This window comes from Quercus suber, unplaced genomic scaffold (genome assembly GCF_002906115.3).
Source record: "Quercus suber isolate HL8 unplaced genomic scaffold, Cork oak 2.0 scaffold_757, whole genome shotgun sequence".
In the NCBI taxonomy this organism is placed as follows: Eukaryota; Viridiplantae; Streptophyta; class Magnoliopsida; order Fagales; family Fagaceae; genus Quercus; species Quercus suber.
In genome coordinates, this window is record NW_027070193.1 from 241445 (window position 1) to 259260 (window position 17816).

A 17816-nucleotide genomic window follows, 5' to 3' on the forward strand; every position below is an offset into this window, starting at 1 on the left:
GGCTATAGATTCTCAACAGACTAGTCAGTATCAACCACGTGTATTCTTTTCTATCATTTTATTCTATCAAAGCCATATTCCTTGTTACCTTCTTAATTGACATGTCATTTTTTACTACCTCTACTAATTTTATTTTAAGTCTTCATCTACCTCTTTTTGTTCCTCGACTTGAATTAACTCACTTCTTGTGCATGACCAAAGCATCCCAAGCAACTTTCTGTCATCTTTTCATCAATAAAGGGCCACCACTATCTTAGTGAATTTCCTCATTTTAAATTCTATCTTTCCTTGTATTTTCACTTATTCATCTTAACATTCTCATTTCAATTACACTTATTTTATAAACATGTTGCTTCTTAACACAGAGAATAGCTGGTCTTTTTTTTTTTTTTTTTGATAAGTGAGAAAAGAATATTATTAATAAAAGAATAGCAAGAAAAACACAAAGAGTTCACAATAGTGAACAAAGGAACAAAAAGATAGAAGTAGCCCCTAATCTATTCTAATAGATGAAAGAAAATCCAAAAGGATAGAACAATCCGAGAAATCCCAACATTGAGACGAATCAAAGAGGGTCCACTAGCAAAACTCTACTAACTGAACCATAGTTTTCCCCTCATCCTCAAAAGACCGTCGATTCTGTTTAGTCCAAATGGTCCACATTAAACAGCCTGGAACCAAATTCCAAATATCAGAACTATGCTTCCCAAGCCAATCATACCAACAAAATAATAAGTCCACAACTGAACCTGGCATGACCCAATTGATCCCAAACAACCGAAGCACATACATCCACAAAGAATGAGCTCTCGGACAAAAAAGTAACAAGTAATCCATAGATTCCGCATTACCACAGCACATACAACAACGATTCGCCAAAGGGCAACCATGAAGTATAAGGTTATCCAAGGTTAGAATTTGACCATGAGTTGCTGTCCACATAAAAAAAGCCACTTGTTTAGGAACCTTAACTTTCCAAATGTCCTTCCAAGGGAAAGTGGAAGGAGCTGCATTTCAAATCTTATGATAAAAAGACTGAGTATCAAACTTCCCACTTCCATTAAGATCCTAACAAAGCCTGTCACACCCTCCACCCCTAGAAATTCAGGTTTGGATGAAATGAAAAAGGGAGTAAGAAGCCGCTAACTCTCAATCATTGAATTCCCTATAAAATCTTAAACTCCACACTTTGTCATTATCACCCACTGGAGGGCTTAACACATCAGAAATGCAAGGCTGTATGGTATTGCCATTGATAAGGAGGTATCTGTAGAAGCTTCTTTGTCCAGGCAGGGGGCAGAGGATAGAAGAATTTGGGATGTTCGTTTTATTCGAGAATTTAATAATTGGGAGATGGATGAAGGGCTGCATTTTCTTCGTATATTGGGAGCTAATACTCCTCCAATGGATGTGGAAGACCGAATAAAATGGAAATTGAAGCCTAATGGGGATTTTGATATCCGGTCATATTATAACAAATTAAGGGATTCTTCCTCAATTGTCTTTCCTTGGAAAGCTATATGAAAAGCAAAAGCCCCTAGGTGAGTATCCTTTTTTGTTTGGTGTGTAGCTTGGAATAAGATCCTAACGGGTGATAACCTGAGACTGAGGAGATTATTTTTTGTGGATTGGTGTATTATGTGCCGACATTGTGGAGAGACAATAGACCACTTACTTCTTCATTGTGAGATGGCTTATCGATTATGGAGCTTTGTTTTTAGAACTTTTGGCCTGTCTTGGTTTGTACCTAGATCGATCCCAGATTTGCTTTTTGGCTGTGGAATTGGTTGGGAAAGTACTCATCTTAGATTTGGAATTTAGTTCCATTGTGCATCCTTTGGTGTATTTGGAAGGAACGGAATCGGCGGACTTTTGAGGATTTGGATAGTTCTGATGATCAAATGCTTGCTTCTTTTAGTGGGACTCTTTTTGATTGGTCTCGGGCATGGGGACTCACAACTAGTGATTCTCTCCCTTCTTTCCTTAACTCTCTCTCTTTGTAATTAATTTGTTGATTGGTTTTCTTTTTTGTTTTTTCTCTGTTTTCTCCTTCTTGTATTTTCTGGGTTTGCTCTATGTTCTTCATGCATAGAGTAGCCTTTTGTTTATATAACAATCTTACTTATCAAAAAAAAAAAAAAAAATGCAAGCCTCCTTATTGGTTGAACACAAAAATAACTAAGAATAGAGAATTTTAAGAGGAACATCCCCAGTCCACTTATCATGCCAAAAAAGAATACGAGAACCATCCCCCACCACAAAAGAGAAATGCTTAGCAAAAGTTTCCCACCCTTCACTAATACTCCGCCATAACCCACAACCATGAGCCTTACTACAAGCTCTAGTGCACCAACCCCTTTTTCCCTCCCCATATTTCATGGCAATGACCCTTCGCCACAGATGAGTGGTTTCTTGGCCATAGCTCTAAAGCCATTTCCCTAATAGGGCTTGATTTAAAGATGCCAAATTCCAAATTCCCAAACCACCCAACTCATGCGGTAAGCAAACCTTTTTCCAAGCCACCAAAGGATATTTGAAACACTCAATTAATGAACCCCACAAGAAGTTCCTCTGAATGCGTTCCAATTTAGTCGCCACAGCTTTAGGGATAGTAAAAAGGAAAAGGTAATAAGTCGAAGGATTGAAATGGTACTTTTCAGCAAGGTGAGTCTACCACCCTTTGACAAATAAAGCCCCTTCCAGCCTGAAAGCTTCTTTTCCATCCTCTTAAGGATCGAATTTCAAATAGAGGCTATTTTATACAAGGTTCCCAATGGATACCCAAGTAAATCATAGGCAAACTACCCACCCTACATTAAAGAATATTAGCCAAAGACTGAATGTTACACACCTCCCCAATACGAACAATTTCACTTTTCCCCACGTTCACCTTCAAACCAATAAAAACTTAAGAAGAAGTCAAAACCAGTCTAATAGAAAGAATCTGCTCTCTAGAGGCATCACAGAAAAGAATGGTATCATCAGCAAATAATAGGTGAGAAACACGGATACCAATAGAATTAATAAGACTCGCTTGAAAACCCTGAATGAAACCACCTTCCTCAATTTTCTTCAAAATACGACTTAAAACTTCCATGATCAAAAGAAAGAGAAGGGGAGACAAAGGATCACCTTGTCTAAGACTTCTAGGGCTACCAAAAAAACCAACAGGAGATCCATTAACCAGAACTGAGAAGCGAACGGTAGAAACACAAGTCTTTAGCCATCTCCTCCATCTATCCCCAAAGCCCATCCTCTCCAACAGATAAAACAAAGTCTCCCAATTCACATGATCATATGCTTTCTTAATGTCTAACTTACACACCACTCTCGGGGTCCGACACTTCAGTCTACTGTCTAAATATTCATTAGCAATAAGCACTAAATCCAAAATTTGTTTGCCACCAACAAAAGAATTTTGTGACTCCGATATCTAGCACCTGCCTCAATCTGTTTGCCAAAACCTTAGACAAAAGTTTATATACACTGCCCACTAAGCTAATAGGCCTAAAATCTTTGATATTCAATGCATCATTTTTCTTGGAATCAGAGATAGTAAAGAAGCATTCAAAGACCGTTCAAACTCTGAGCTCCTATGGACCTATGGAAATGATTAAAGAAGGCCATGACATCTATTTCCACTACACTCCAGCATTTTTGAAAAAATGCCATAGTGAAACCATCAGGACCTGGGGCTTTGTCACCCTCCATCTCTTGAAGAACCTTTACCACTTCCTCCTTAGAAAAATCCCTCTCTAATTCAAGCTACTCATCCTCCTCAATTCTAGCAAACTCTAATCCATCCATAGAAAGGCGCCAAGTATTTGACTCAGTGTACAAACTCTAATAAAAATGGACCACCTTAGACCGCACCTCTTCCTCATCCTCATCCTCATCCTCATCCTCATAGAGGACTCCATCCACCTCTATACCCTGAATATGATTAGTTCTTCTATCGGAGTTTGCAACCCGATGAAAAAAACGAGTATTATTGTCCCCCTCCTTCACAAATAAAATCCGAAACTTTTGTCTTCAAGAAATCTCCTCCAAAGAGGCAAGATGTGCAATCTCACCTTTTATCTGAATACGACGAGTTCGATCCTCCTAAGAAAGGCCTGACAAGTCCTCCCTAGCATCCAAACCCAACAATTCAGATAAAAGACATTTCTTCCTAAAGGCCAGATCCCTAAATTCCTCCTTATTCCACTTTTTCAAGTCTTATTTAAGAGCTTTTAATTTACGTGCCAGAATAAAGCTAGGAGAACCCGAAAAGCAATACTCATTCCACCATTGCCAAACCCTCTCTACAAAACCCTCTTCTTTCAACCACATATTCTCAAACTTAGAGGCACTCCGACCTTTATTAACACTACCAGCCACCACCAAAAGAGGGCAATGATCAGAAACTACACGAGGGAGTATCCTTTGAGACACGTTTTCAAAGTGATCTACCCAATCCACCGATGCCAAGGTTCTATAAATTCTTGACATATAACCGTCCCAAATCTCTAAACCAAATAGATGAAGCCCCTTTCAAGAAGTAAGTCCACAAGGTAATTAGCCTCAATGAAGTCTAAAAAAGCAAACATAACCGGACTAAAAGCCTCTCAACCAAATCTCTCACTCAGATATTAAATGGTATTGAAATCCCAAAAAACACACCATGCTATGTTCCACCTGGAGTGCATCCTTGTAAGCTCCTCCCACAGAGCACCCCGCTGATTATCATCATTAGGCCCATACACTCCTGAACAAGCCCATACAAAATCATCTACAACCCCCTTCAATAAAACATTAATAGAAAACAGACCAACAGCACAATCAACTTTTTCAAAAACTCTCTTGTCCCAAACCAGTAACACCCCCTGCAGTATTGACTACATCTAGAGCAACCCAATCTAGGAACGAACTACCCCAAAGGCTTCGAACAACAAAAGAGTTTAAAGAAGGCAGCTTAGTTTCTTGAAAGCAAACTAAATCACACTTCCACTCCTTGAGAAGATTTTTACATACCTCTCACTTCTAAGGATTATTTAATCCCCTAACATTCCAAGATAGCAATTGTAAACTCATTTAAAACTGGTAATCGCCCCCATACCTTCTGAGAGGTCTCTGTTCCTCCCCTTAGACGCTACCCCATCATAATTAATAGAAGAAATCAAACATTTGAGTTCCCTAAGCCCTTTTTGCTTTGAGTTCACAATTCCTTTAGAAGTCCCAACACTAACAACATCAACACAGTCTTGTTCAAGAAGACAAAACAAAGCCAGAAATTGAGGTGCTTAACAATAGGAAAACCCACAATTCTACAAAAAAATTTCATCAGGCTACATACCCATTTCAAATTTTTCACCACTGACCCCCGAACCTCTCCATCATCAACTTCCTGGATCACCTCCAACTCCTTATATTCGAAGGGATCCCATTTAGATAGAGATGAGCACTCCAAAAATCCACTATTTCCTCTCCATGAAAAAAACCACTAGGATTAACTTCACTGTGCTTCCACTAAAGCAGAGGATGCTTAGACCCTTCCTGTAATAGCTCAACCCCATCCAAGTGGCTCGGCGACATTGGCTCAACAATAGGATTGCTCCATTTTCTCCCTTCTCACCTAAAACCACCGTGGAGTCATCTCTCTCGCCAAAACAGAGGCCCTTCTCACTACCCAGACCCGATAGAGGAGAAAAATAGTTTTGAGCAGCCCCCTGATGCCGATGATCAGAAGAAACATCAAACCCAGGTCCCATCGGCCTCACCATCATCCCTACCCTCAAAACACCAGCTATCAGAGTATAGGTCTTGTCCCTCTTCCTCCAATTGGCCACTCCGATGAGTGCAAAAGCACAATCTTCTGATTTTGGCACCACTGCAGTCACCGGCGACCCAGAATCTTCCCTCGATCTTCCTATCAAGCACTCACCTTTAACCCACGAAGATTGACCATCATAAGACCCTTTTAAGGAATTGGGTTTAACCAAAGTACCCTCACTTAGTGAAGATACTTTAGCCATGAGTTGGGCTTTAACAAGCCCACCAGTGTGTTTTGTAATTTCTGGCCCACCACTTAAAGCCTTGGGCCATCTAAAATCCTTAGCACCCAGACAAGTCACAACACGTCTCCCACCCTCAGGCTTGCACACTCTCAAAGCCAAAATAGCTAGAGTCAACTTAAAATTAAATGCCCACATGGGCCTGCCATTTATGACTGAAACATTGCCATTTATAACTGAACCATTTTCTATAGGATCTCTAGGAATCCCATTCTGCCCCAAAATTGTTCCAAATTTTTCAAAATTCCTAATCTTTTGCTGATTATCATAAATAGACAAAAGTTTTCTACTCCGGTCACCATTAGCAGACTGACCACCTCCACCACCACCATTTTTGGAGGATACTTCAGTCTTATAAAAATTTTCATTTAACTTAATATGTATTCTATGATCACACAATACCTAAGGTGTTGGCAAATAGGTTGAGAGTGGTGTTAGACAGTCTGATCTAAGAGACTCAAAATTCCTTTGTTGGTGGTAGACAAATGTTGGACTCTGTGTTAATCGCGAATGAGTGCCTTGATAGCAGATTGAAGCGTCGCTCCCCGGGTGTAGTTTGTAAGCTGGATATAGAAAAGGCCTACGATCATGTTAATTGGGATGCATTACTTTATCTGCTGAATAGGATGGGTTTTGGGTTGAAGTGGAGGGAGTGGATTAAGGCTTGCATCTCTACTGTTCACTTCTCAGTTCTTGTAAATGGATCCCCGGCTGGTTTTTTTGGAAGTCCTCGTGGGTTAAGACAAGGTGATCCTTTGTCCTCTCTTCTTTTCCTCTTGATCATGGAAGTCTTATCTCGGATTCTGAAGAAAACTAAGGATAGTGGATTGCTTCGTGGTTTTCAAGTGGGTTCAATTAACTCTATCGAGGTTCACATTTCACATTTGTTGTTTGCAGACGATACTATTTTATTCTGTGACGCTTCTAGAGATCAGCTGGTGTCCATTAGATTGGCTTTGTCTTGCTTCCAAGCTTTTACTAGGTTGAAGGTAAATGTGGAGAAGAGTGAGATTGTCCCCGTGGGGGAGGTTGGTAATATAGGTGATTTGGCTGACATTCTTCGTTGTAGGGTGGGGAGCCTTCCTATGAAATACTTGGGAATGCCTTTGGGAACCTCGTTCAAAACTGCATCCATTTGGAATCCTAGTTTGGAAAAAATGGAGAAGAAGCTGTTTGGTTGAAAGCGTCTATATTTGTCTAAGGGTGGTAGACTTACACTCTTGAAGAGTACCCTCTCTAGTCTTCCTACTTACTATCTTTCCTTATTTACCATCCCTGTAGCTGTGGCTGACAGATTGGAGCGTATCCAAAGGAACTTCTTGTGGGGGTCTTTGGAGAAATGTTTTAAACATTCTTTGGTGGCTTGGGAGAAGGTGTGTTCACCTCTAGAGTCGGGTGGTTTGGGGGTCAGGGAATTTAGTTCACTTTAACCAAGCCCTTTTAGGGAAATGGTTATGGAGGTTTGGCCAAGAAGGAACGCATCTTTGGCGTAGAATTATTGCCACCAAATATGGAGAGGGCCAAGGGGGGTGGAATACTAAAGTATGTAGAAGAGCCCATGGGTGTGGTCTTTGGCGTGGTATTAATGATGGTTGGGAGAGGTTCTCCAATCATTTGTCTCTTGTGGTGGGGGATGGCTCCCGCACCCTTTTTTGGCATGATAGGTGGGTTGGGGATACTTCTCTTAAAATGCACTATCCCCAGTTATATGCGTGTTCTCATGACAAGGAAGCCTACATTTTTGATTTGTTGGGTCATCAGGAGGACGGGGGTACTAGTTTTTGGAACTTGAGATTCTATAGGAATTTTCATGAGAGGGAATTAGAAGCTACCTTCTCCTTCCTAAATTTCATTCAGTCTCAGATTCCTAGAGGTATTGGATGTGATAGTCCCCATTGGTGTCTTAAAAGGAATGGTAAGTTCAATATTCGGTCTTTTTATAATAAGATCAGGGGTACTTCTCTCTCTAGTTTCCCTTGGAAGGGGATTTGGAAAGTTAAGGTTTCTAAAAGGGTGGCTTTCTTCTTGTGGACCGTAGCCCATGGTTGGATACTTACCTTGGATACTTACCTTGGATACCTTGGATACTTATCTAGAGTCGGGTGGTTTGGGGGTCAGGGAATTCTCATTACTTATCAAAAAAAAAAAAAACACTTTATCCATCTTGGGCTTATCCTATGATTCACACGTTTATGAGCATAAAATAATTCCATTCAATAGTAAAAAGACCTAGGAAATTTTTTTTTTACTACATGAAACAACCTATTAATCAAGTAATTGAGTGGGAAAATATTTGAGGAAGTTGGGTTATATTAAAACAAGCTTGAAAAGAGTAAAAACTATAGGCCAATGATCTCTAGTTCAAATGACATGTCCTCTCCTTGTAAGAATAAGAGGATAAAAATGGTAAAATTGCACTAACCTCCTGAGTTTTTTCTGTTATGACACTTAACTCTCCTACAATGTAAACTATTTACAATGACATCCCAAATTGACTGAAAAAATGTGTTACCTCCACTCCAGAATGGAATAAGACAGACACCTCTAAAATTTAAACTATTTAACACTAACATCCCCTAAATGACTGAAAAAATGCGCTATACAATCCCGAAGAAAAAAAGCTTTAAAATTTTTGAATTTACTATTACAACGAGTGAGGATTACAGATTAAGTGGCGGGTAAATTATGGAATTCAAGATTTTTTTTTTTTAAGCCTTTTTACAGTCATCCAAGGAAGGTCAGTGTAATTTTTTTGCATTTTAAGGGAGGTGAGTTTCTTATTCCACACTAGAGGGGAGGTGAGTGTCATATTGAAAATACTTAGGGAAGGTTAGTGTAATTTTCCTGGGTAAAAATAATAACTGCAACAACAAGAATAACAATAACAACAAGGGTCCGGTTAATGGGTGTTCTTAGGGCATTCGCAATGGACCATTTTCAAAAGAGATTAAATTTTGTAAGGACGTAGTGTAAAACTCATGTTTTACCCCTCCCATCTCAATATGCCACATCATCTTATCACATATTTAAGAATAAGCATAACCACACCCAATTAATTTTAATTCTCATATATAAATCCAACCAAATTGAGAATTTATTGAGAATCTGAGATGTTATTTAGTGCGGTGGGATGTATTGAATTTTACCCAATTAATTTTAATTCTCATATATAAATCCAATCAAATTGAGAATTTATTGAGAATCTGAGATGTTATTTAGTGGGGTGAGATGTATTGAATTTTAAGTAAAATACTGACATAACAATTACTTATTGTAAAATATGAATTTTATGGCCCATCCTTACCAAATTCGGAGTCTTTTCGAAAAGTTTAAACACTACGATTATGTAAAATAAAAAGTAAACTGCCAAAAAAATTAAGTTTTCCCATAAAAATTTCTAAAAATATTTTATAAACCAATGTCTTTTTTCCTAACAATAATAATCTTATTAATAATAAGAAGAAAAATGAAAAAACCCAATACTTAAATTTTAAATTAAAAAAAAAAAAAAATGACGGTAACAACAATAACAATAATGCCTTGAACCAAGTAGTAAGTACATTGAATTTGTCAAAATAAACTAACGAAAAGCTCTAAGAAATGGCAGAGATGCGACCAAAAAAGAAAAGAAAAATAGTAAGGGAAGACAAATCAATGAAAGCGACAGAAACAATATTATAATATTGAATATACTCCAAACGCTTCATTGCAGAACAGATGAAGCCCATGAAGGAAACATATAAATTCTTCATAGCAGAGGCAATACTCAAGGCTAAATGAATCATGATAATGCACAAGCAATGTGGGAAAAAAGGAAACCCAGAAACCCATCTAAAATCTATAACCAAAAAGAAAAAGAAAATGAGAAAGATTTAGTTACCTTTGTGGCCAGCATCACTGTCTTTGCGCTTAAGAACCTTCTTAATATCTTTCCTTACTAAGAAACTGAACATTTTACGGCTACACAGCATTCCTTTTAACCATAGGAGCCCAAATCAAAATGCTTGCTTCAAATCAAAACCCAAGACAAGAAGATAGAGAGAGAGAGAGAGAGAGTGAATATTCAAAAATGGAGTAGAGAGAGAGAGAAATGAAAGTAGATACCCAGCCCAGCAAACAAGTAAAAGCTTTGGTCTTTGGGGGTGTTCAATTTTTGAAATAGAAATAGAAGAAGACCACAAAAGGAAAGAGCAGAGCAGTGTAAAAAGACAAAAGGGGGAAGTAAATAAATTATAAGAAAACAAAAAAAGGAACAAAAATCTCGAAAAGAGAGGGGACACCGGACACGTGGGTCGAGTAAAGCGTTAATGGCGGAAAACTCAAGCTGTCGGACACAGATTTTGAGGAAATCACGGCATCATCGACCGACAGATTGAGGCACTGCACTGCACTACTAGTCTACTACCCAAGTTATATTTTTACTCTCTTTTGGGTCCAGTTCCATGTACCCAAGTTATATTAGGACTGAATTTTGTGTGTGATGCATCTAATTACTCTCATCACGTTTTTCCTTTTCCTTTTTTTTTTCTATTTTTCTCTTCTTTTTGTTAATACTAGTAATTTTGATAGTTAAAAGTGGGCTGAGAAATTTAGACACAGCTTAGTTAATAGTATTGTGATAGTTAAAAGTGGGCTGAGAAATTTTGATAGTTAATAGTTTTCAAATATATATTTTTACATATTTTTTTACTCACATATATTTTTAAAAAATGCAAACAACGTTACTAAAATAGCATTATCAAATGCCCCCTTTAAGTCTTGGAACTTGGATGTCTAGGTTTGAAAATTACAAGATTTTTGAGTTTAACCTCTCATCACAGTTTCTAAAAAAATGGTGAAAATACCATTTTTTGGTCACCTTTAATTTGGTCTATATCAACTTAGCAATAGAAAACGTTTATGTTACAGATTATCAAAAAAAAGAAAACGTTTATGTTACAAATCAGATGACACAATTAACACACTTGAAACTTACTTAATCAATAAATAATATTAAAAATTTTAATACAACATTGAAAGAAAAAAAAGCCATATAAGCATTTGAAAGGTTAAAAAGTCCATGCCATTAAAACAAAACACAAAAATTAAAAAAAGTAAAAATCATCAAACCCATCAAATGAGCTTGTAGAAAATTTTAAAAAATTTCTGAGTGCCTGTTTCAACGAACGCTTAGGCATGTGTGTAAAATTATGGATTAATGAACTTGTATAATGTGCACACCAAAAACCCCATTGTTTATGGGTCATCCTACAATCCCAATTGCCAACAAAAATTAATGTTGCAATTAGGGGTTTGTAACCAACTTGATGATATGCTAAAACTGGCCTGATCCAACTCAACTTAACCCATTGAATTGGGTTGGTTTTTAGAGATTGGTGGATTAGGTTGGTTTTTAAAAAAAATATATGATAAGTCAGTTATGTGCAAGTTAACAAATTTACAAATCTAACTAACCCAACTCGACCCACTTATATTTAATATATATATTTAAAAAGATATATTATATAATTTTATTATTTATTATTCTATTTATCAATTGAGTTTGGATAGAACTATATGATATCTTAATAATTACAGAATAATAAAACTCATTTATGTTTATTTTGTTTTTCAACTAAGTTGAGATAGAACTATTTGATATGTTACTAACTAAATGAAATATCATTTGGTTTGATAATTTGTGTATGGTGGTGATATTGCTTAGAATTTTTAGATGATAGGAGTAGCAAATAAAATTATTTGGTTTAATTATATGTGTTGGTTTGATGGACTACCAACATATTTATAAGATTATAAATCTATTGTTATTTGTGTTGGTTTGAACCTTAAAACACTAATAAAATTGTTTGTGCTAGTTTAGTGCTATACTCAAGTTTATTAGGTTATATATTTGGTCTTATTTGTGTTGGTATTGTTCTAGTGCTCAATATATATATATATATACACTCAACCCGATCTATACACACCCCTAGTTGTAATGAATGTGATTGATGGACTTTAATAGCACAATAAATGAATTTCAGAAAAAAAAAAAAAAAAAAGTGATATGTACCGCATTAGTTTGTAAGACTTATGTAGTAAAAATTTTAATATTTATAGCATCACTTTTTTTTCCTTCTTTTTTTTTTTTTTTTTATTGTTTTTGGTAAAATACAAAAACCATCGGTGAGGTTTGGAATAATACCATGTACTATAAAAACTTTTCGAAAATATCCAATTTGCCCCTAAGGACAAATGACACTCAACACAGTTTGAAATTTTCTGCTCCTCCAAGTCCTCTGCTTCCTTCCAACAGGTTGTCTTTGCTACACGGAACTCACATTGACAACATTATGCCAATTATATATGCACAATCAAGGGTTTGGATAGCCAACACTATAAAAATAGAAACCAAAGATAAAGAAAGAAACAAAAGAAGCAATAGAATTTTCAAATGTTATTAAGTGAGATTAATACTTAGAGAGTAAATTGGATATTTTTGAAAACTTTTTTTTTGTAGTACGTAACATTAGTTCAAGGATAGCTTTTATATATTACTCTTTTTGTTCATGCTTTAGGTAAATATACGTGTGGACTAAAATGAAACTCATTGGTAAAAATGCCATAAGCTGGACTTTGATAGCATCATTTTGTTTTGAATAGAAATCTAATAAGTTTCATTTTATTCCATATTGTCAGACATTACATTATCAGGAATCTAGATAACACACACATTACGTGCACAATTTAAAAGGTTTTTTTTCAGCATTATGCATGTGGTATATTAGCAATTGGAGGGTTTTAAGCATGGTTTTGAAACTTGGACCTTACAAAGAACCAGAAAAGTGAGAGGTTGGACTGAGGTTAAATCATGATGATATTATAATTATTTTAATAATGGTTTAAAATATATATGAATATATTAAATTAATAAAAATAGAAAAATAGGCTAAAATAGTCCAAATAAATACAGAGATATATCTTTCAAATGTATTTTTCATATCATAAGTTCATAACTTTTATAAGGCAAATAAGAAATACTAAATCCTAAGCAAACATAAATAAATATTGAGTTTTTCAATCCTTAATGGCCTGTTTGGATGGAGGGGGGAAGGAGGGGGAGTAAAAGGGAGTAGAGTAGAGTTGGCTAAAAATAAGCTAATTTTGTTCTAAATCTACTCTACTCTACTCCCCCTCCCCCTCAATCCAAATGGACCATAAAAGTGTAAAGTACAATTGCATAAACAAGTAAATAAACTCCAAGCTACACATTGTTTATTACAAAAACATAAATAGTTATTGAGTTTCTCAATCCTTAAAAGTACAAAATAGAATTGCATAACAAAATAAATAAACTTCAATTTACACCTTGTTTCTTACAAAAAAAATAAAACTTCTTTCTTTCTTTTATATATTAAAAAAAAAAAAATCAAACCTAGGCGATCTAGTCGAGATGATTCACTGACTTTTTGTATAGGCTGATTTCTAGAGTTAAAAGAACTGTCTTGATATAGGGTTCACGGGTAATCAGGCTGACCATGTGGTCTAGTCTCAATTTTACAACTTTGTTTTAAGGTCATAATCGTGTAGGTAAGTATTTGTTATTGCACAATATAGGTTATTTAACATGTGGGTCTAGACACAATTTTCAAAGAGAAATTTGAATTTTACCTTAGGTCGATGGAAAATGCTTATGAAAAGATAAAAGAAAACATTGCTACATTTTAAAATGAAAAGAGGTCATTACAATTATCATGTGATTGTGCTTAGTTAATCGTTATGTTCATATGGGTTCATCATTTTTTCTCTACCGTTTGTATTCTCCCATGTAGTATTTTGTGACAAAATAGTGGCACTTAAGTTCGATTGACATGCTCTTGACTTTGATTTTAGCACTGATTTGGTTGGTATTTAAGAAATTTAAGCCAGACTAAGATAGCATTATTATTTTTTGAGAGAGTTTCAATATTTTATTTAGTCTTCAGAATTTTTACAAGTTAAGTAGTGACATGTCATTAACCAAATCCATAGTCCTAAGTCCTAACTCCCAATTAAGAAAAAAGAGAAAAAGAAAGAAAAAAAATATCCTAACTCCCAAGTGTCCCCATCCCAAAGCCCTGAACCCCCCATAATATCACAAGTAATACACACACAACGAGATCAGTCGATCTTGCTCCTGGGAAAAAGAAAGGCAAACGAAAGATGAGGTCCAAATCCGAAAGCCAAACCCTCTCCAACAGTACCAGCAACGCCGCCGCAGCAGCAATGGATCCAGCCTCGTCGGTTGACCCGATCCACCACCTGCTCCGTCTCGTAGCCTTCAACAGCTTCCTCCTCCGCCCCCCAAAGCTCCGCCTGAAGCTCCCAACCCTAACACTCCCCTCCTCCATGACCGTCTACGCCCTCGTCCTCCTCACCTACTTCCTCGTCGTCTCCGGCTTCGTCTACGACGTCATCGTCGAGCCCCCCGGCATCGGCTCCGTCCAAGACCCGGCCACAGGATCCGTACGACCCGTCGTGTTCCTGCAGGGGCGAGTGAACGGCCAGTACATCATCGAGGGACTCTCGTCCGGGTTCATGTTCATCCTGGGTGGGCTGGGCATCGTGCTCTTGGATCTGGGTCTCGACCGCAACCGCCCCAGGAGCGTCAAGGTCTCCTACGCCTCCGCCGGCATCTCCTCCGTCATCATTGCCTATGTAATGAGTATGCTCTTTATTCGTATCAAGATCCCCGCTTACCTTAGATAAATCATAGATTGATGCATTTTTCAATTGCGACTTTTGTTTTGTTTTGTTTTATGGGATTCTTCTTCTTCTTTTTTTCTTTTTTTTTTTAAAGAAAATGAATTATGGATCTATGGAGGTTATTATGTTTCTCAGTTATTTTTGTGAGCTGGAGGCTTAAGCGTTTGTATTGTATGCGTGTATGTGAGTTAGGTTAGGGCGCTTAAAATAAAAGCTAAAACTAATAGGATTGGAATAATGTTGTAATGTGCCTCTATTTAATTTAATTTTATCGTTTTAACATTGTATTTCGGTTACTAGGAGGAGTTGGGTAAATAGACAAGGGTGGGAGAAATTGTGACAAACTAGTACATGTTAAAAGCCCATGTTCATTTCTGTTCATGCTCTGTGCAAATATTGAGCTTGTTCATAGCTTAGTTTGCTTTCTATCTATCTGATTACTGCTCTTTTACGCACTGTTTGGCACATGGGACTATGACTAGGATTAGAGCTAGATAATACCAGTACCACATTTGGGGAATGTTAGGCTTAGGACATACAGATCCGAAGGTAAAAAAAAAAAAAAAAAAACCATGTTTGGGTATTTCACCCTTGTAGCATTTGATTCCAAAACAACACATATGGTTTGGTAAAGGTGGATTAATGAATCCCCACAAGGGGTTTAAATTAAATGGGATTGGACTAAATAGTCAGCCTATTTAAGGTCACAGAATAAAAAGCTGTAAAGACTTTGCTGTCTTCTACCTATTGTCGTTGACATAGATGCAGGAGACTTGGATGAGTAGGAGGTTGCCATTCTTGATGGCGACGATTATGTGGGTGACTATGAGAGTGGGCATCAAGGCTGTTCTCCACAAGCTCTTTGACATTGGATATTGGTTCACCGTTCTTGCTCTGAATTCAATGAAGCCAACAAGCAATGCCCAAAGTCTTCAATGCCAGCTATAGTTCCCAAGGCAACAGAATTCTTGTCCCCTTGGGTTCAGAAGTTCCCTTGTACCCCTCATTTCTCTTGATCCCCAATTTTCCATGTCTTCCACCACACCTCCAGTCTCATTCCAATTCTCCAAAGTAGACCTTGCCTTCAAAAACAATGTATATTTCTGAAATTCACAATGCTGATCAAACTCTACATTACAAGAAAAGTCCTGCTTGGCATTTGCGAGATCAACTTGTAGAAGTGGTCAAGTGTATCGGTAATGACACATGCATGTTTTGTAGATCTAATGGCAACATGTGTCTGATTGTTGTTGTTGTTAAAACTTTGACGAAGAGGGGAATGTTGTTGTTATTGAGGCAATGGGTTGAGGGCAGGGATTTTTTAATTCTAAATTAAAGAAGTTAAAATGATATTTCATTTTTATTGTACCAAACATGTAGGATTGGGATAATAATTATCCATTCCAATTCCATTTATTCTCAATCCAATCCAATCCAGTGCAATTTGGTTAGTCCAAAATTGTGTGCCAAACCAGTCCTTAAAGTCTCCTTTACAAATTACAGTCACCACTTTTCTTTTTGTGCTTAGTTGCTTTCCCATCTTTCACAATATCTATAGTTGACATCAAGCCTGCTAGAGCTGCTCATAAAATACGTTGCCTTAAGGCAATTTAAATCTTGCTCAATATTTTCAAATTGCTAAAAGTTGTTCATTTATTACTTGTAATAAAAAAAGTTGTTAATTTATTGTGATTAGTGCTTTTTATTGCTCCTTTTTCTACCCGTGGATGCTCCTTTGTTTATTTAACGTGATTGAGAGATAGAGAGAGAGAGGGGGTAGCAAAAGGGTGGCCAAAAATGTCTCTGGTAGAAATTATATGGATATGGTTGTTAGAGAGGTAAGGACATGGCCCTAGATAGGGCCAATTGGCTTGAAAGAATCCATGTACCCCTATCCAATTAGTTGGGATTAAAGCTTAGCTTAGTTCAGTTCAGTTCAGTTCTAAAGGTCCATCTCTAGTTTCTATATCCTCTTATTGATTTAGAAGCCTTGGTGGGGTGCCCTCCTGTCTTTCACTGGCGTTGTGAAGAGGTGAATGGAACTTAGATTCAAGCCTTATCTAAAAGAAAAAGGAAGAAGAAAAAAAATTGGGGGGGGGGATTCAAACCCTAGACGATTCTATTGGGAAATACTAGAAGTGCCAATTAAGTTACAGAACTCTTGGCAACAGAAATTTAAATTCTAAAAGACCCCTAAGTGCTGTCTACAAATTCTCTACCCAAACACAGTTAAAGACTTCCTCAATCTACTTTGCAAACGCACGTATAACTAATTGTAAAACTAGCACACCAACATTTTGAAACACTACTTTATAGATATCCAAAACTGTTCCCTAGTAAATAAAAGGTAAATAAAGGAGAAATAAAAAGTCCAATAACTTTTCCATGTTCCAAGAATTAGAATCAAACAAATATGATATCGATATACACAAGCATCAGATGCTTGTAACCAAATGTAGGTATAATAGACCCAGAAAATAGGTTTAATCAATGGCGATGACAATGACATCAAACTAAAAGAGGCAGGCAAGAAAAATTTAAAATTCACAGGAGGGAAAACAACCTATAGATACTACAAACTACCCACATTAAAGCAACTGTCATCATCAGAGAGCACTATAGTGTCGTTTATATAAACCCGTACTCCAAATTTTCAAGACCTGTTTGGCTTAGATCTTAGCATTACCTAGCATAGCAATCAAAAGGGCTGTCAATCAAAATGTTGTACACAATCTATTTGCCTTCATTCTTCCAAACTATTCAAACTCAAGCTTCATCCTTACCAGGCAGCAATGCCTTCCAGAGACAGTTCACTATATATACATGTATATGATTTGTCATAGTTTGCAGTACCGATTCACAGATATCCATATGTTTGCCCTCCATTCTGCTTGAGTGATGCATTTTTCATTGATGACAAAGAATAACCTGAACACAAAGTCATTGGTTCAGAGGCATGAACGCAAGTAACACGGTGGAATGCTCACCAATCTACACTCCCCATATCTTCCCCCCCCCCCCCCCCCCCCCCCCCCCCCC

General features: G+C 37.0%; 2 protein-coding genes across 2 annotated transcripts in view; one reads left to right on the forward strand and one right to left on the reverse strand.

Annotated features, from left to right (window-relative positions):
• The window catches only part of LOC112038907 (nucleotide-sugar uncharacterized transporter 1), a gene marked incomplete at its 5' end in the record, with an annotated part of 28996 nt that extends 18971 nt beyond the window's left edge, over positions 1–10025 (reverse strand). The window contains 1 exon segment of the mRNA XM_065766926.1: positions 9934–10025. Coding sequence (XP_065622998.1) covers positions 9934–10025 — 92 coding nt within the window.
• Positions 10026–14100: 4075 nt separating this feature from the next.
• Positions 14101–15073, forward strand: LOC112017513 (uncharacterized). Its single transcript, XM_024049976.2, has one exon. It carries the CDS (start codon positions 14235–14237, stop codon positions 14778–14780), a length of 546 nt encoding a protein of 181 aa, XP_023905744.1. The 5' UTR covers positions 14101–14234; the 3' UTR covers positions 14781–15073.
• The last annotated feature ends 2743 nt before the right edge of the window (positions 15074–17816 follow it).

What these genes read in the sequence shown, in the direction of transcription:
- LOC112017513 (XM_024049976.2), top strand. Translation starts at nt 14,235, where the DNA reads ATGAGGTCCAAATCCGAAAGCCAAACCCTCTCCAACAGTACCAGCAAC.